General features: G+C 43.6%; 1 protein-coding gene across 4 annotated transcripts in view; it reads left to right on the top strand.

Annotated features, from left to right (window-relative positions):
• Positions 1–881: 881 nt before the first annotated feature.
• srcap (Snf2-related CREBBP activator protein) overlaps positions 882–20158 on the top strand; it is a 32770-nt gene continuing 13493 nt past the window's right edge. For 2 of the 4 annotated variants that reach the window (XM_034859564.1, XM_034859561.1), the window contains exons 1-21: positions 882–1115; positions 1536–4708; positions 5498–5539; positions 5911–6168; positions 8119–8304; positions 8420–8560; positions 8842–9040; positions 9865–10037; positions 11425–11512; positions 11636–11725; positions 12660–12833; positions 13008–13225; positions 13407–13584; positions 13730–13866; positions 14454–14623; positions 16724–17053; positions 17859–18045; positions 18148–18317; positions 18429–18574; positions 18665–18880; positions 19161–19325. In XM_034859564.1, coding sequence (XP_034715455.1) covers positions 1727–4708; positions 5498–5539; positions 5911–6168; positions 8119–8304; positions 8420–8560; positions 8842–9040; positions 9865–10037; positions 11425–11512; positions 11636–11725; positions 12660–12833; positions 13008–13225; positions 13407–13584; positions 13730–13866; positions 14454–14623; positions 16724–17053; positions 17859–18045; positions 18148–18317; positions 18429–18574; positions 18665–18880; positions 19161–19325 — 6250 coding nt within the window. In that variant the 5' untranslated portion in view covers positions 882–1115; positions 1536–1726. Of the gene's footprint in view, positions 1116–1535; positions 4709–5497; positions 5540–5910; positions 6169–8118; positions 8305–8419; positions 8561–8841; positions 9041–9864; positions 10038–11422; positions 11513–11635; positions 11726–12659; positions 12834–13007; positions 13226–13406; positions 13585–13729; positions 13867–14453; positions 14624–16723; positions 17054–17858; positions 18046–18147; positions 18318–18428; positions 18575–18664; positions 18881–19160; positions 19326–20158 lie in introns of all 4 variants that reach the window. The other 2 variants (XM_034859562.1, XM_034859563.1) reach the window with 2 other exon arrangements.

Here is a 20158-nt window from a genome sequence, read left to right as displayed (position 1 = left end):
TTGACCCCACGCAATGACGTCACAAGTGATTGTCTTCCCCCCCCCTCTCTCTCTCTGTATAGTGCATGCAGAAGCGGGTTTTAATGCTCCTTCTCGGATGTTTTGTGTCTCATAGCGAAGTAACTTAATCAAATGTGTCGGCATAAACTGGCTTCTTTGAGGGCTGAAGCGTTACATAACTGCGGGTGGGGATGGGGCGCCTGCGCGTCAAATGAACGCACCCTTACTAACTCTTCTGCCCTGCTACTGCTAGTTAGCAGGCTTTCATTTTTAGTGCCACCCAAGCAGTGTTATTGTGGGAAGCTAACGCTAGCCAGCTAACCGCACTAGCTCAACCGGCAAATGTAACGTTTACCTACATGTGGGGCTTTTATGAAGGTCTCAGTTCCGAGCTGTTGGTGTTATTAACGTCAACGTTGCCCCTCTGATAGGAAGGAAAAGTCGATTTAGTCATTTTTATTTCATGTAGCGTTACGCGCGGTCAATGCACATACAACTACTGAATAAATATGTTATTTCACAACGTAGATAATCATCTACAAGTCCGTATAGCTTCAACCAGCCACATTAAATTACATTTATGAAAGCATACAAATGAATGAGTGGTGGAGGCCCGCGCGCTTGGTCACCGGCTTGAGAGCGCGTGCTGCAGAATTCCTAAAATCTTCCTGTGGGCGACTGCAGCAAAATGCAACTTGGAGCTTGCAAACGGAGCTGCTCCTTTTTAGTGCTGCTTCCCTGAGTGTTTTTAACACGGCTGCAAGATGTCCACTAAAACACAGCCAATGAAATGATACCAACTACAGTCCCAGCAGTTGGCTAGCCCAAGCTATCCTGAGTGTTGTTGCCGCTGCTCTCGTGACATGTCATCGTCCCACACAGTGATATTTGTGTTTACTTAAAGCACATCTAATGAAATTAAGACTATTGCAGAACTCACTGTTATCCTGACGTAGCTGTGTAGTGAGAGTTTTGGATTGTGAAGTGGTTGATTTTAAATAATAAAGTTACCTTTCATCTCTATTTCTGCTCCCTCAGAATATGTGGAGGGGACCCTAATTTCAGCATCCTGGAAGTAGAAAGCACAGAAGATCTGTGTCTCACACCACAGACAGGTGAGAAGCTGTTGCTTTCTGCACACATTTGATGATTGTTTATAGACTTTCTTTAGTCTTCCATTGTTTTGTAGAAAATAGTCAACCTAATGCGACTATTGATCGATCGAATGTAGATGTTGATGATAGATGATGTGCCTAGTTGCCTTTTTATAGACAAACACACTGCAACACATATATTGAGGCTAGTGAGCAGTGTATGTCCTGTTCTTTTAGAATACACGCACGCACACACACACACACACACACACACACACAACCAGACATATATATAAACACAGCACAGTGACTTTCTACCTTATTTATATACAGAGGATTCTTTTTATTTGTGCTGAGTTATTGTTTTTACGTCCTTGTTTTTTTGTTTAGTTTTTTCCTCTACTTGGTCCAGACACTGTTAACAACCATTTTCACCCACAGGTGCAGTGTGTAGCCGGGGCAGCACAGAGGGAGGAAGCTCTGGGGAGGAGGCGGCGCGGCGGCGTGCCACTCCGGCTGTGGATGTGCTGGGTGGCAACCCCCAGGCTGCACAGAATGTGGCTGGGGAGTCACCTCGGCATGCCCCGCAGCCGGTCGCAGCTGCCCCACGCCCAGTCCCTCCGTTCACCAGTATGTCCATTGTGCCATTGCCAGAGAGCAACGACTCAGCATTCCTCGGCATGGAGAACGTCCCTCAGACCAATCAGCCAATCGGCGGTGACTTTAAGGACAGCGTCGCAGCAGAAGTCCACGCTGAGGAGAGCGCTGCCGAAGTTGTCAGAGTTTCGAGATCCTTGCCAACATCCCTCAGTGACAAATGTAGTTCCTCCGCTGAGATACAGGGGCTTCCAACTCCCCTTTGCCCCCCTCTCACCCCAGATAAACAGCTTAACAGCACAGTGCAAGAGCTGCAATATGTGTCACAAACTAATAAAGAGAAAAGCCCCTCAATATGTCAGACAGACCAGATTCAGCCACCTAGAGAAGGTGCTGGACCTGTGGATATTACGGGGACAAAGGAGAAACAGTTCGCATTATTGGAATATAAACCAGAGACTGGGAAAAACATGGAACTTGGTGGAAAAGAGCACACAGGCGGAAATATTCTCCTCCAGCCCAAATCTCAAATCACTTTCACAGCCTCCTCTCCATCTGTCCCACAATCAAGTGTTGGTTTTAAAGCCCAAGACCTCACACTACATGGGGCTACGAAGCCGTCTGACAGGGACCCACTTGTCTGCCCAAAGCAAGGCAGCCAAAAACCTCCCCCAGGTGCTACGGAGCAGACCGGTGGTCTCCAGGACTCAAAATTGTCTGAGCTCCCTTTCCCCTCATCTGGCAACAGTGAGATTAAACAAACTGACCTGTCAAAAACACAACCAGAGATCTCAACTGATGCCAGAGAAATACAGAAGGCAAATTCTTTGGAATCAGTTGAGATGTTCGAGCATGTTAAAGAGCTCGTTGACACCTCTCACAAAGAAAGACGACCTCCCTCAGCTGACATACTTGAGATCCCAAAAGCAAGAGAATCGCTTCCTGGGTTATCCCCTTCTCTTGAAAAAGGAAGAGCCGTGTCCAGCAGCACAGCTGCCAGAGAAGAACGCAACGTCGAGAAGTGCTGCGATCCAATCGTAGGAGAGCAGGTCGAGACTAGCATGAGGGAAGAACAAACTGACACGACCACCCCCCCATCAGACTTCACAATGCTGCCGGAGTGCTCTTACACACAGAAGAGTCTCTCCAAACCCTCTGCAGCAACCGCTCCGTTTGACACAGGCGTGGTGGTCTCGCTGCAGGCGGGGCAGGTTGTCGAAGCAGAAACCTCCCATCCCTCTGACCAAGTCCCCACAACAGAGATGCCTCTGGCTGCCGAGATTGTGCACTCGGCCGAAGGTCAAGAAATTGTCGTTGTCAGAGAGGAGGCTCACATCAGCGGGGACTGGTCCAGCATGCACCTGAATCAGAGTTACCTCCTACAACGAGAAGACGGCAGTGTCTGCGAAGCTGCTATTGTCAACGAGCTGAGTTCTGAACTCTCTACTGGGGAACCAAAGCTGTATGAAGACAGTGTTCAGGCAGGTGTTGAGTTAGATACACAACCCGTGGAAGTGTATGAGTTTTGCACCCTGGTTGAGGAGGTTGCTGAGGAAACGGTCTGTGCCAGTAGTAGTGCACAGGGGCCTCACTCTCCAGGATATGAGATGAACTTATTCAACGCGTTACTAGAACACTCTGAGGAGTACACTGTTAAAGAGGACATTGAATCGTCTATTCACACAATGAATGAAAGTGGCACTGTCATCATTTCCCAGCAGCCCTTGCCTTCATTGAATGATGCAATTCAACTGCAGCCTTGCTCTAACAGTAATTCCCATAATTTGTCCATGCTAAACACGAGGGTAGCTGCTGTCGAGCAACACTTGGTATTAAATGCTAACCAAGCTGTTGAAGTGGCTAACTCCAGTGAGGTTTGTTTGGTTGAAGTCGCTGCTGTTACATCTGAGTCATTCGCTGTTGAACAGATGGACACCAGTCCACAAATCGGGACAACTTACTCGCAGGTCAATGCAGCAATCGTGGCCCAAACGGACGTGAGTGACTCTCCTATAATTCCCTTGACTCCCCAAAAACAGGAAGCAGAAGCCACAGCTGGCGCACCGTCTTTCACATCCCCGGTGGTTACTGGTGAGGACACAGGGATGGAATCATCCGTTGCCGTTTCAGTACACGTTCAGCCCGCAACAAATCAGACTGTTGTTAGTGCCACAAAGCCAGAGGGCAATATTTCTTCACATGAAGGGACCAAAGACACCCCTGCTCTGACTGAGACTCCTTCACGGAGAATCCAGAATGTTGCTATGCCCACAGAAACCAAACCAGAGGCTGTCTGCACCACTCACTCCGGTATTATAAATCCAAAGCTGCTCCTTCTTAAACAGGGAGAAACTCCTCTCCTGAAACCCCCACCCTCCTTTTTGGCAAAGGTGTCCAAGCAACAGAATGCGTCCAGCCAGCTGGCCAATGCCCACAGCTCATGGTCTGGCACAGTGTCTGAGGAGTGCCTTGCCCAAACTGTCCCGAACTCTTTATGTCCTTCTGTGGCTCTCAGCGGCCAGAAAGATCAGACGCAGTGCTCTGTCGATAAAACTTCTGTGTCAGCGGCCACTCCTGTCAAGGTACAGCAGTCCACCATGAGCAGTAACTCACTTCAACTTGACCAGAATGCATTTCTCACCCCCACATCCTCAACAAGTAAATCTGACAAAGAGGCCTTAAATGTTACTGAAACATCAAGTGAAGTAGGTTCTGCGTCCCAAGATGTTGTCGCCCTTACAGATCCTTCTGCACCCTACGCCCTTTACATGCTCTCAGCATCAGTGGAAAGGGAAGGTGCGGTCATGGCATCCACCAGTCTTAATGAACCCGTCAGCCAACCGGACTCCCTCTATATGGAAGAAGAGAGTGAGGACATGGAGCAGGACGAACCAACGGGAGACACTGAGGCTCTGGATGCCACTTCAGGCCAGATCAGCAGTCCAGAGGAAGACAGTGATGAAGAACCAGACGCAGACAAAGAAAGCGAGATGAGCACCCTCAGCTCTCCAGACAAGGTATATTCATGAAGAATGGGGTATTTGTTTATCAAATCCATTTTGAAGTTGCAGAGTGGTGTAGACCGAGGAGTTTTTGCAGGGAGTCCAGAGGCAGAAAGACAATTGATACACATTTGAAAATGAGTTGAGTTAAACAACATGACACATTTTAGCCTTGGGAGTTGGGAATACTAACGGGTTTGGCCTCGAATGCCAAAGTTAGACAGTTGTATCAGTCTCTACAAAACAAGGACATAGCTAAGAGTGAAAACAATGTTGATAAATGTATAATCTGTATCTGGACATTGTATCTTATTCTTTCAGACAAAGCTGATTTTACTTTGTAATCTGAAAGATATATTGAATGAAACACTGACGCGAAAGCTCAAAACTTTAGTGTATGACTTTACAGGGAGTTTACAGATACATAAACATTTAAAAGGGAAAGGAAAAATACCCAAGTTTACAAGGTACTTGCGGAGAAAAGGTTAATTATGAACAATAACGTTACGTCAACGAAAATTTCGTGTATGACAGTTTTATGAAATCATGTAAGCTGTAAATCAGCACTCAAACTGAGATATTGTCAAGATTTATCTTGACTGAAAACAAGCCAAATTACACCATCATGTCGTCATGGTTCTGTAGATCTTTACAGGTATGCTGGCATGTTTTCATCATTCAGATATGGCAGTATACTCTACATCCTCCTGCATGTACGTTGTTAGTTGTGTGAACAGGGTTTTGTATTATTTAGTGAGTTATTTCTTTAAGTTGGCCGCATGCTAAGCCATATGTGTTTTCCAGCATGGACAGAGCAGGACAGACAGACAGACACTGTTCCTTAAGGTAAGTGGTGGGTGTCAGACACTCCGACAGGTTCACTTTTAACAGGATATTCACGAGCACTTCCTAGTCCCTGTCACTGCTAATGAGGGGGGTGCATTTTGACTCTTAAAAAAGGCAGTCGCTTGACCTCTGCTATTCGGTGATTGTAATTCTGCATGAGACGAAAGCTCACAGAAAGTCACTGATGGCTAGTTCATAATTTAGTTCTGGAGCATGTCCGGATTTGCTTTTAGTAAACGCTGGCTCTAACCTTGTTCATGCAGGGCTGTTTTTCTCATTCTTGCATGTGGCTTTTATCTCAAGTGAATGTTGCTGCTTTCAACTCGCTAATGTTTTCAAGTAATCTCATCTGTCCTTTCCTTTGCCTGCAGGTACGCCAGTGGATAGCAGACAGGGTCACCGGGAATTCATCTCCTGTCTCACCCTCCACCTCATCTTACCCTGGTCCCTCCCCCACCAATGATTGGTCCACCCCACGCCGGGACAAGTCCCTACTCCTCCGGGGTCCACATGGGAAGTTTGTTTCTCCATCCTCCGGGTGTGGCTACAGTCTCTCCACTTCCCCACCAGATCATGCCCCCCCTCAGCGACCCCGTGGTCAAGCAGACATGGCAGAGCTGGCTAAACATGTGAGTGAGCCCAAAGAAACCATATGTAAAGACAAAACTATCTTAAGAGAACTAACAATGTGAAGTGAACCCAAAAATCTAAATAAGACATTTTTATTATTCTACAGGTGGTTTGAGGTGCCACAAAATGCTGCCAGTGTGACTGGCAGTTAAAAGCTGTGTGTGTGTTTGGATTTGACGAATGTCACGCTACCTCCTTTCACCAGCCTACGTCCTAAGACTACTGAGAATAATTGTGAGTTCAGGGCCTTAGTTGTGGTGGGTTCAGACTACACAGTATTTTTCGTCTATTACGATGGTCACTGTGTCAGATTAGGCGTAAACGGACATAAAATATTGACTCTGCCAAAAGACAAGACAAACCGCTGGATTATAAATCCCAGGGTGTAGATCTCTGCAGTGCAAAATGAAGTGTTAAAGACACTGCACGCTTCACTATTTACTTGCATACCAGCTGTAGAGCTGCAGTCGGTGCACAAGGGTGGCATTACTGGGAGTTGTTACGAGTTGATTCAGTTAATTTCCTATTTTAAACTGATTCTCAATGAATTGAAAGGGGGGCAGTATTCTTGGGATCTTCATATTTTTCACTGTGTGCGAAACAATAAACTTGTGTCTTTAGTTCACGCGAATGCAATGCAATGAAACATAACTGGAAAGATAAATGGTCTTGATGGAGGTTAGAATCTGATTTAAAAGAAAAAAGCATCAAAGCGTCTGAGTAGGCCTGCACGATTTGGGGAAAAAATATGAATCGCATTTTTTTGTGACACAGCGCATCAGCACAAGCCTGTAAACACACAGGCGTCAATGAAGAGAAGGGGGCTCATTGCAGCGCTTCGGAGAGCTTTACAACCTATTTTATACAGTTTTGTAATGCTGTTGGCTTAGTTATTTCCATAGATTCGTTATCCCTGTCTATCTCTTCTTGCTTGTTTTGTTCTTCCTCATGTTCCTCACTGTCCTGTCTTTCTCGCTGGTGTGCTGGCTCAGATGTGTCACTAACGGTAGTGCTACCTATTAGTTTAGTGCTCTATTTGCGCTAGCTGAAGCTGTGTATTTTAAAAAGAAATCAGTCAGTTTGCAGCCTTTTTCACTGTCAGCCAACAATGCTCTCTTATATTTCTCTATATTATATTATATTATATTATATATTTCTCAGCGCCACCCCCTTATGTTGCTGGATGCCTAGATTTTTTTTGTTTTTTTGTAAACCATATAGCTTCCAACTTCCAATCTTCATTTTCCAACAACGTTGAAGACGCAGTCTACTCAATTCTGTCTTGAAATTCTTCTCATTTTAACTTTTGCAAAAAAAAAGCAAAACTTGATTTATTTCAAACATGCACATTTTTGAACATCCTATCTGAATAAATAACTACCCTATAAAAGTGTGCGACTGTAGAGGGTAACCATGACTGTGATATCAAGAGACTCATGTGGTGTAAGTACTGATCAGATGACTCTACTGATAGGTGTGAAGGATTTGTAGAAATTCTGTAGGAAGTGGGCCAAAGAAGATCATCACTGACGCTTGAAATGGGTCCGAGAGAAATACGGGCCGCCGTTTACAATGGCTGTCACAATTATGCGGCTCTCTGATTGGCCCAAACGGACTACGAGGGCATGGAAAGTGTTGCAGTGTGAGTTTGTCTGCTGGCTTGTTAGTGGAGTTTGGTGCTCCACGCCAGTTATACTCTGAGTGTGAAGTATTTACAAAATACTTCTCCTTTTTCAAGTAAATTATGAATTTATCAAATCCAAAATGTGCCCAAACATGCATTTTTTTTTTTTAACATTAACTATGAGATGTGTTGAGGGTGCACGTGCTGTACATCCTTTGGGGTTTTGAACCCGTCCCTCCTTACTCACGGTTTCCGAAACACTGTTTTAGCACGCTCCTGTGTTGGCAGGATGTACTGAGTGGTGTGGCCATTGTGTGTCCTACAGGAAGCGGACATCGAGCATCGGACTCAGTCACTGAAACGAGAGGGCTTCTGGTCAATGAAGCGTCTCACCCGCCTGACGGAGCCGCCGCGGCCGAAGGTTCACTGGGACTACCTGTGTGAGGAGATGCAGTGGCTCTCTGCTGACTTTGCTCAAGAGCGGCGCTGGAAGAGAGGCGTGGCTAGAAAGGTAGGTTAATTATCAGTGGTTTTGCACCTAGAAGTGTGTCTTACTTGCAAGATTAGGCATTCTATGTGTCTGATTATGTATATGTTTCAAGTGCGTTCCGTTGATATGTTGTCAGGTGGTGCGAATGGTGATGCGACACCACGAGGAGCTCAGGCAAAAAGAAGAGAAGGCCAAGAGAGATGAGCACGCTAAAATCCGAAGAGTTGCATCTTCTATCGCAAAGGAGGTCCGGGCTTTCTGGAGCAGTGTGGAGAAGGTACAGATGATTTACAAATATACCAAGCAAACAAAACCTTCTGGCTCGATTCTCAGCTGTTGAAGTTGAACGGATGGCGGCCTGTGTTTGTTTATGTCACAGAAATAAAATGCACTTTTCAGACAATATGATACATACAGAGAAAGTGATTCAGTGAGGAAGACCTACTGTTTTGCCTACTTTTGTCTAATAGTTGTCATTCAGTCTTTATTTCTAGCTTCTATTGAAATCACAAAGTAAAATTAAGAGTGCTGTTGTCTTGTCTTTTGTCCATAACACAGGTGGTGCAGTACAAACAGCAGTCCAGACTGGAGGAAAAGAGGAAGAAGGCTTTGGACCTTCAGCTGGACTTCATTGTTGGCCAGACTGAGAAATACTCAGACCTCCTCAGCAAGTCACTTGCACACACCAGACTTGCTGAACCTGAACCTGTCCCCCAGACTCCCAAAAAATCTGTGCCACCTGCTGTTGATGAGGATGGTAAAAGCAGTTTTTGTTTAACCTCATAAATAGAGCTTACTGCCTCCATGTTATAGCACTGAGACTGTGTTCAGAGCTGAATCATTGGGTCAGACAGGGACGTTGTCATAGCTACACACCAATGATTGAATCTTCTTAAGCGTCCACAGAGGCAAACCGTTTCATGGAGACAAAAAGACGTTCTTTGCTGTCAAGGTCGTTGCATCTTTGAGAGAATCAGCCATGTTCTTGCATGTCTTTGCAAATCCCACCTGAGAACCTGAGCTCAAACGCATCGTGACAAAGAGGAAGTCTAATAGTTGTCATTGCAGTAAAGCATTTCTTGGCACAACAGCTCTGTACTGAGCACTGCTTGGCAACCGTGAGACTCGTCAAACCTGTCAGACTAGTCAGCTGCCCGTGTTATCTGTGGCAGATGATTTTCTGGAGCGTGGAGGTGACTTTAGTAAAAGTGTTTGCTCAGTCAGAGAAAGGACAGACTTGGCAGTGGTTTATTTCTGTTTGTCAGTAGTCCAGTCCCACTTTAATTTAATTATCGGGCAACGTTTTGTGTGGTGATAAAATGCAGTGACTGTCAATGAATGATGTGCTTAGCCATCAAGAATCTGTCATTGAAACCCAAACTGAAATGTTCACTAAAATGGGCTGTTTTTGAACCAAATTACTTCTTAAAGGATTTCTTGGCTTTGATAAATGCAGCTGAGGCTCCGTGTGGGGCCTTATGAACCCAATTCATTTGGATACATTATATATCTGTCTGTTTCCTAACAGTAATGCATAAAATCAATTTTTAAGTACAAAACCATTCTCGTTTCTTCGTGCAGACAGAGACTTTGAGCCTCCTTGTGAGGAGGAGGATGACGAGGAGACCATAGAGGTGGAGGAGCAGCAGGAGGGCAATGACGCGGAGAGCCATCAGAGGGAGATTGAACTGCTGAAGGAGGAGGGCATGCTGCCCCTGGACCAACTACTCAGCACCCTCAAACGGCCTCCACAGGTACCTCAACAAACCTGACGGGACAGGGATTGTTGTCCAAAAGTAGCAGACCGCTGACCTTAGTTTAAAGTTCTGTTGTTGTCACAAGCTCTTACTAACTTTTACATGAAACTACAAGGTTAATTGTACTGTCCATTATGTACTGATTAGGACATTGAAACACTAACAAATACTAACAATCTGAACATAACAAACTGTTATTTAAACAACCGGGGTCATAATTTTAACATGATCAATCAGATGGGTGTTAAAACTCTCCACTATATACCAATTGTTAAGTAGGGTCGGGTATTGTTTGTCTTGATTTTTTTTTTTCCTATACCGACGCAGAAAGTCATACTTTTAAAGCTTTACTTTTAAAGCCATACTTCTCAAGCCCCACTATCCAACCTTTCCCTCTTCGGTCCCCCTGCAGGTTCTCATTTAAACTACACCTCGGGTGGCTGTAGTTCCAATAAGACATAACCTGTAGGACTGAAGAGGGAAAAGTTGCGTAGTGTTGCTTTAAACTGTGCCAGTGCCTGAACAAATTCTTTTAAAAAGATTAAAAAATAAAAAAGAAGCACAAAGCGACCGTCTGCAACATTTCAGAGCAGCTTGTTAATTGCTAAGGCCAGATGGTCAAAATGACTTATTAAAAATGTAATAACAATAACTAACTTATTTCACCAGTAAATTGCTGGCAAATGTCAAAAACAAACACTAGATTGGAAAATTGTATTTTATTTTTTTAACTTTGAATGCACCAAGAGGCTGGCGAGTTTGAAGTAAACGCACCGTCAACTACGGCAGCTTGTCACTGTTACTTTAAAATATTTACACTTAACACCGTTTAGCGGTCAGCATTTAACCGGGTTTAATCCAGCTGCCAGCTAACGGTAGGCTAACCCTACCTGCTGCCAGGTGTAGTGTTACCAACGTCACATCCAGCGATGTTCCTGTTGCTTGTAACGTCCGTGTAGGCGCATCAGAGAGAAGCGCAGGCATTGAATTGGCACCGAAATCTGCGCGGCTGTTCTGTCCGGTAGATACTGGTTGTTAGCACCTGTTCTCGGTACCCAACCCTATTTTTAAGCCACATGTTTACATGTGAGAACTGTTCATTAGGGATGTATAGCCATCGAAGGAACTGGAGATAATGCACACAACATGACTGATCTTTTACTTTCATGTCAGTTACAGAATAGGTGTCAATATTAATATAATGCCAAAAGAATTGTTTCTGCTTTTTTTAAAATTTGCCCTCTATAATGTTAATTTTAGTCTAAATACTGTTGCAAATGTTACAAAGGTGTTTGCATTTCTTATATTTAATAATAATAATCGGGCCACAGGTGTTTGCGTTTCCTCTATTTAATATTAATTGCTTAATCATTGGATTACATAGGAGTCGGGCTCAGATGAAGAATGCTCGGATGAAAGCTCTTCATCAGTAGAAGAGGAAGATGGTGAATTTACTGCCAATGAAGAGGATGGTAAGACCGCTCTCAGTATAAGATACTTATATCTTGGAAAAGGGGTAAAACATTGCAAAGATATATTTTGTTGAATGATCTTCAGAAAGTCTGTTAGTGTTGATGTGTTTGTTGTCTTTTCAGCTGAGGATGAGGAGGACACCATAGCTGCCCAGGAGAAGGTTGAGGGAAACGTGGACCATGCAGAGGAGCTGGATGACTTGGCCAAAGAAGGTATTCACGCGTAAAATGGAAAGTGCAATCGTTCATGTTGAGAAGCCTCCTGTTGTTGTTGTTCTGCGTATCACTCTGAAGATGTTTAAAGTGCTTTTCCATTGGTTCAAGAGCTTCTTTTATTACTGATGAAGAGGGATATGCTTTTTGTCCACTTCAAATCACTTCCAAGAATAGTTACTATAGACAAATTAAAGTAGACCTCTGAATCTGGCCTATATCAGTAGTATGACATATTCCAGGAGTTTAGGCTTGTTTTCTCCTGAATGGTTTTTAATCTACTAACCTTAATGCCCAGAGGACAAATACCAGTTCTCATTTGGGCAACTAAAGATATTTTGGCTTCTTAATAAACAAGATAAAACAAATAATTTAGGGCGGAACTTGATGTGCATTTATGTCCTTAATTTTGTTAACTATTTTTTTCTTTTAAATTCCAATAAAAGTTTCCTCTAACAAAGTTAGGATTAAAACACATATTATTCAACATAATATAATATAATATAATATAATATAACATAACAGATCCACCGCCTCAAAAAATCAGTATAGCTCCTTTTGCCCATTAGTCAAATGTGTGATTTACTCCACATAAAAACCTTAATTATTCTATCCTCAGCGATTTTTGGTTAGACAATTCCAGTCCGATCTTTTCACATTTATGATTTACTATATAGAGTCAGCAGTTTATAGATAACTTGATGCCTCAATAAAGCAAATACATGCATTTTAAAGTCTACGTACAAGAACACATTGTCAGTTTATTTAAAGCTCGCCCAGCATAGCTGCTCTTTCTGAGCTTGTCTGTTTTATTGGAGACGTTTTGTCTATGTGCCAGTTAGCTGCATGTGAATAAGCATTTTGTTAATTTGAAGCAGTTTATTAAAAAAAGGAGCAGTAAACATCTACTCTGACATCTCTGTTCCTCTTGTAGGCGATATGAGTGTTGAGGAGCTTCTCGAGAAGTACAAAGGAGCATATGCCTCCGACTTTGAGGCCCCGTCTGCATCTGGCTCTAAAGAAAGCTCTGATTCGGAGCTGTCTGGGGATGAGGAAGAGGAGACTGAAGAAGATGAGAGTGATGTGGAAAGCAACACTTCCTCCTCAGGTACTAACCAGCGCACAGGAAATCTAAATAATCTCATATAAATAGTGTGTCTGCTCCCACTCTGACGCAACAACATTTCAGAATACAAATATGTCCTTCTGCCTGCCTTTTCCCAGACTGTTGGCTGCTTTTAACACTTTATAATTAAACTCTTTTGAAATGGGCTTTTCTCAGAATCACCAGGAGACAGCGGTGAAGACGATGACAGCGAGAAGGACGAAGAGGAGAGCGAGGAAGAAGATGACTGTGGAGATGAAGGGATGGAGGTCCTGCTAAAGGAGGGGGACAACAGCCCACCTCCCTCCAGCTCACGGCCGAAGAAAGAGATCAGTCACATCGCTGCTACTGCAGAGAGCTTGCAGCCTAAAGGCTACACTTTGGCTACTACAAAGGTCAGTCTTAGTGTTGTTCTTTTCAGTGACCAAAGACAATTAAATAGCTCATCTTTTATTACAAGTCCATCCAAAATAGTCTAAGAAATAGCGCTTGGTTTACTTTTTAGCATGTTTGAGATTCTGGTCCTTTTGTGGTTCTGAACCATCATTTTCTCATCTTTATTTTCCCAACATAAAGGTCAAGACTCCCATTCCGTTCCTGCTTGATGGCACGTTACGAGAATACCAGCACATTGGACTCGACTGGCTGGTCACCATGTTCGAGAAAAAGCTCAATGGCATTCTGGCTGATGAGATGGGCCTGGGCAAGACCATCCAGACTATCGCTCTGCTGGCTCACCTCGCCTGTGAAAAAGGTAACAAAGCTGCTCCTGATGCTTTGAATACATTTAATACATACAGCTGTTGGGCTTGGGACTGTCTTTTTGAAGTGCTACTCATGTTTTAATGCCATAATTGAACTTTGATGCTCCTCCCCTTTGTCGTTTAACTTGTGTCTAGGTAACTGGGGCCCTCACCTCATCATCGTTCCCACCAGTGTGATGTTGAACTGGGAGATGGAGCTGAAACGCTGGTGTCCTGGGTTTAAAATCCTCACTTACTTTGGCAGCCAAAAGGAGAGAAAGCTAAAGAGACAGGTAATGTTATGTTTTTTTAATGGTAAAGATGATGATTTAACGGTAGTTGTATTTAACACAGGTGTGATTTAATTATTTGCTGTAGTTCTGGTGAACAATTGTGTTTTTTCTGCTAATGTTCCTCAAGCCCTCTCTGTTTCATAGGCATAAGAAAAGTCCATTTTACTCAAGTTTACTGATATTAACCCCCACATATGACAGCACAGCGGTCAAAACTTTCATTTATAAATGCCAACAGAGCCAATAAAACCCTTAATCGCAGAGATGCCTATTCACACGGGACTACTATTATCACACAACCCCGGTGTTTTGCAAAATATGGTAGATAATTTGCAGTGGAACTTTTACACAACAAATCATAGACATGGTAGATCTGCACAGGGTTAAGATCACAAGTGACCTCTGCAATTGTTACAAGTTACGTAAGTTCCCCAGGTAATACTAGTCCAGTGTGAATAGGGCTTAAGTAACTGATAAAACCCAGAAGCGCACTTCCTTGTGATTGATGTGGTAATAGTGGGTTTTCTAAAATTTGTATTATTTCTACTGAACTGTATTAATTGTCAATTGTTTTGTTTTGTTTGTAGGGCTGGACGAAGCCTAATGCTTTCCACGTGTGCATCACTTCGTACAAGTTGGTGCTGCAGGATCACCAAGCGTTCCGGCGTAAGTCTTGGCGATACCTGATTCTAGACGAGGCACAAAATATCAAGAACTTCAAGTCCCAACGCTGGCAGAGCTTGCTGAACTTCAACAGGTCAGTGGAGCTGGGTGTTTTTGCATCCTCAGAAGAAGAAATGTACAACCTTTAGGGCTCTGTAATTATTAAACAATTAATGTGGTGTCTCTGCGTTAAACCCCCAAATCTAACAACCACAAAAGAAGTTACCACTGTTGATAAAAGAAACATCCGTGGATCTACAGACTTGGTCACGTCACCGATGATGTAATGTCGTTTCATCAGCTCTGTGAACATTACACATTCAAACCCAGTAGGACCAGCCAGGAATGAATAGTCCTTGTCTCGTGTCCAAGAATTGTTACTTAATACGCGAGCATGTCTCAGGACACGCGTGCACCCTTGTATCTGCAGACATGCATGAGCTTTCCAAAATCCTTGTATCTTACTTACTTTGTGTGCTTTGTCTCTTAAGTTTTAAACGGGAGAATAACGCTGACACGCTGGTATAAAGATCCTACTTTTTGTTATATACCGCCCACAGGAAAACCCAATGTCCTTACAATCTGTAAGGACAACTGTCTCCTAATATTTTAGTCAGAGTGTGATAGCAGGTTTAAATAAATGTGGTCGCAAAAGATGCCAAGTCACTTTTAATGCACAGGCACAGTGTGACTTTGTAAAAAGGTTGAAAGAAATCAGTTCGTCAAATGATAATTCGTCAGTTGGTAGTGCGAGATGGTCAATAATCGTATGATTGGTAGTTTAATCCCCGCCAACTCCGGTCTGTATGTCAAAGTGTCCTTGAGCAACGAACTGAACCCCTCATAACTCCTGAGATGGGTAAAGAAAAACTGGAAGTTTGCCAGATGAATACAATCTAAAGTCCAAAGGTCAGTTTCATAGACATCCAAAAAACCTTTTTATTACATACTAAACGTGAGACTTCTCTCTGGTTATGTTCAAAACATAACCTGTAGCTTTGAAAGGTATCACACACACACACACACACACACACACACAGATCTTGTACAGATGTCCTTAGTACATGCAGTGTAGAAGCAGGACCAACTTTTACTTGTTTATAAAGGGGGTTAACAAACAACTTAGTGGGTAAAGCTAAAAAAATAGAACAGTCTGACAAGTAAATCGCTTTACTGTAATGCAGCCTTTAAAACCAGGTAAAGACACACTTACCATGATATGATATTAGGATATATCCAAAAGGATATATATCGTGCCATCTTTACTCAAGTTTTTAAATAAACGTTGGTCAAACTAGTAATGCTCCATGAAATAAAATGTCTTGTTTCTGTCGAGCTCCCGTGCACATTCAAAGATGCTTCTCTATCTCATCTGTAAGCTACCGCTTGTCACAAAAAGTCAGTGTGCATCCGGCTGTAGAGGACACGCCATCATTCAGTTTTAAACATGTTTGACATTAGATGCATCCCCAAGCGTTTAACTGTTTATCCACAGGCCTCAGTGGTGTGGGGATGTGAATGTTAACCAGCTAATCCTACAAATAGAAGAGCTTTTTCTCATCAAAGTGGCTGCAATTAGACTAACACGCCATCGTTTGGCTGGTGGCGTGTTCCAGCTGGTGGTAATTTCTCACTGTTACACAGAGCTTCAGAGTGAAGCTTCAGCACACGAGGAGGCGCACGCACTGTTTTATTAGTACACACAAGCATTTACTCGTAGGGTTTCTTCAGGCTGATGATGAGCACTGATACAAAACATTGGCAGTGTTTCCCTTAGGTTGACTGCTTTATGAAGATTATGATCCACCCCCCAGCACTTATTTCAAAAAGAAATGCATCGCTTTTAAATCTGGTTGGTCTGTTACTCCTGCTGTTGAGGAGGATAAGGGTCAAGATACCATATCAGATTCCATCTGAGCTCTCATTTTCTCAAAGGCAGAGCAGGATACCCAGGGCACGGTTTACACCTATCAACATTTCTAGCCACTAGGGGGCCATAGGCAGGCTGGGGGAACTCATATTAATGTTAAAAAACCTCAATGTGAAATGTTCATGCCATGGGCCCTTTAAGACTCATAACCATGAGGTTTTCATCTCAATCTATTTCTTCTCGCTTGTCATTTGTGATCCTAATTCTAGACATTTTGCCCCATATATTTATTTTTATGTCTACGTTGATCTCTTCGTATTACAGCCACCGGCGACTGCTGCTGACGGGAACCCCTCTCCAGAACAGCCTGATGGAGCTGTGGTCCCTGATGCACTTCCTGATGCCCCACGTCTTCCAGTCCCACCGCGAGTTCAAAGAGTGGTTCTCCAACCCGCTGACAGGAATGATCGAGGGCAGTCAGGAGTACAACGAGGGCCTGGTCAAGAGGCTCCACAAGGTGCTGAGGCCGTTCCTGCTTCGGAGGATCAAGATCGACGTGGAGAAGCAGATGCCCAAGAAATACGAACACGTGGTGCGCTGTCGCCTCTCCAAGAGACAGCGGTTTCTCTACGATGACTTCATGGCCCAGGCCTCGTGAGTTACAACGCCGTTGTGTTGACTTTAGAGAGGATGCAGCACACAGAAATAGTGTTTGGTTCTTTTTTAATATAATCAAATATTAATTATGACAAGACAGCTGAAGACATAAAAGGGGAGAGAGGGGAAATGACATGCAGCAGTGGGTCGGAGTCTAACCCAGGCCCGTTGCATCAAGGAGTAGACTACTATACATACACACATACACACATACACACATAGATAGATGGATAGATGGATGGATGGCCGCCCGCTCTACCAACTGAGCTATCCGGGCACCCAATGGCAGACGTTTTTGTTAAATGGAAATGTATCTGTATTGGTTATTGATTCTTAGATTCTCCAGCTTTTCTGGTCTTTGAAATATACGCTTAGTTGCCAGAGAGGTGTTTCTGTAACGGGGTGGACTAAAAAAATGCAACGCTATGCATTCCAACCGCACAATCTACATCCCCAAAATGATCACTCAGTGGAATCAACACCTTTTCAAGCAGGGATTATTTGTTGCATGATTATTTTAATAATACTGCATTAAATTGCCATGGTGTACCTAATAAACTGGCAACTGAGTGTATGTATTAAATGAAGTCAAGTAATAAATCTGTGACAGCATCACGGAGTTTTCTTTTTGATGTATGCCTGAAATTGGGGCTTGGAATTATACTTAAGTTTACACAAAAAAGTAGATGTTTAAACATACCTTTTTACTCGTATCTTAACAATTCCCTATCAGTACTTATATTTCTTATGTTGTTCATATTACTATCTTGCCGTTCATCGCCCTTCTGTTTCTGATTCACAGGACACGGGAGACGCTGGCCAGCGGTCACTTCATGTCTGTGATAAACATCCTCATGCAGCTCCGCAAAGTGTGCAACCACCCCAACCTGTTCGACCCCCGCCCCATCCAGTCTCCCTTCATCACGAAGCCCATTGTTTTCCATACAGCCTCTTTAGTGCAGGATGCCCTGGAGGTCTCCCCTTTAAAGGTAAGCATGAAAGAAAAACAATAAAAGGGCTAATTTGATCAGAAAATCTCGCAGACTTGATAGGGGGGAAAAATAAAATCCTGTATGTTTTTGCATCCTCAGCGCTGCGATCTTTCTATGTTCGACCTTGTGGGTTTGGAGAGCCGCGTGTCCCGGTACCAGGCAGACGTTTTCCTGCCGCGACACAAGGTCAGCCGCCAACTAATCCAGGAGATCATGGACTCACCTGAACCCCCTCCCAGACCCAGACCAGTCCGCATGAAGGTCAACAGGTACGCTGTGCAGCTACTGATACTTCAAAGTAGTGTAAAATGTGTATTAAGAAACATAAATATGAATTCATCATTTGACCTTTTGTATTTTGGTGTCTGTCTGTGTTTTAGGACGTTCCAGCCACCTCCCAAAAGTGATACTCGAGCAGTCCTTCTGGTGAACAAGCCTACCTGCTCGGTCCCCCCTGCAGCACAGACCCCCAAACCTCCTCCAGTTACTGAAGTCCCCTCAACTCCTGCTCCTGTAGTTCAACAAGGTAAGTGAAGGGAAAAATTATTTACCCTAGACATGTATTTTGCAGATGCAGATCTTTTAATTTTTGGGATGTCCTTTGTAATTTTTTTAGTGGTGTGTTCAGTGTCGACCACGGCCGCTCTTCGCCCGTCCATGCACCTTTCGTCCCAAACTGCAGTGAGAGCCAGCGCCCCAAAGCCAGTGCTGACCGTACGGCCTCCCGCTGCCCCATGCACAGCCGGCATCCCGGCTCATCCCAGTCCAAACCCCGGCAGCGTCCTGCCCCAGAGGGTTCTGCTCAGTCCAGATATGCAGGCGAGGTTGCCCTGTAAGTCTACACGGATGAGCTTTATAGTTCAGCTGTTTGTCTTTCAGAACAGACATGTAATCTCCTTTAAACTCCACCCTGGATGACAGCTGTCAGTATTGGTTTTGAGTCTGTCCAGCACCTAAATAAGCATGTATGCTTATTTAGGTGCTTTTTTTTTTTTTAACAAACCATTGGTCCCTGTTGTTAAGACTCATAAACGAAACAATAACTGACTTTGGAGTAAACTGAATCTAATATTGTTTCTAATCCACAACTTCTCTCTGTGTTCCTTCCTAAGCTGGTGAGGTAGTGAGCATAGCCCAGCTTGCCTCTCTGGCAGGGCGACCTGTGTCCTCCTGTCAGGGCAGTAAACCCGTCACCTTCCAGCTTCAGGGCAACAAGCTGACTCTGTCTGGAGCCCAGATCCACCAAGTCCCAGCAGCTTCTCCACGCCCAGTTCACGGTTTGTGTTAAACTGCATCCTTCTTACTGTTGGTGAATGGAGTGCGTTGTCTGTCCTTTGAATTTAACTTAGGTAAGTTGATTTGGTTTTAAGTGTTATCTGGATATTATTTGGCTTCACACCAGATACCAAAATACTAATTATAGGTGTTGCAAAAGAAAAAGAAAACCTATAAAAAATGAAAACCACAAAATAAAACATCAGAATTCAACAAAAAACTTAATGGATTAGAGCAGGCGGAAGCAATTACCTTACTTGGATACGTATTTATTCACAAAATAATCTTATTACAAAGAAAACAGATATGCTAATCTTCAAATTTGCGTGTGCGTGTGCGTGTGTGTGTGTGTGTGTGTGCACATAATGGGTGGATCTACAATTCTGTCTATTACTTTTCTTGCTAGAGACATATCAACGTCTTTTATTTCTCTCTATAATTTTCTTGCCCCCTACAGTTCCCAAAACCAAAGAGTATGTTTTTTTTTTCCCCCCACATGTCCATTACAGTGTATTTCATTCCTGTTTACTTCTCTTTGGCCAGGTTTGGATGGTCAGGAAATGGACATTGATGGTTTAAACAATTTAACACTTTTGTTGCTGCTTCTTCAGAATATACAGAAGTGCACTTTATAACAATACTTTTAAGTTAAAACAGTGAAACACAATATTAAAGGTAGAGTCTGTGAATCTGGAAAATTGTTGCTGATGTTTGATCACTACACCAAAGCAACCACTCAGTGCTCCTTCACAACGTTGGCATGTGCCAACTTTACCGTCTCTCCCGTTCCGCTGCCTCTCTCTTTATACGTCCCTGTCCTGTGCTCGAGCCCTAA

This window comes from Etheostoma cragini, chromosome 21, assembly GCF_013103735.1.
Source record: "Etheostoma cragini isolate CJK2018 chromosome 21, CSU_Ecrag_1.0, whole genome shotgun sequence".
NCBI lineage: Eukaryota > Metazoa > Chordata > Actinopteri > Perciformes > Percidae > Etheostoma > Etheostoma cragini.
The sequence above is the reverse complement of the archived record's forward strand: the minus strand, read 5'-3'. Positions and strand labels throughout refer to the sequence as shown.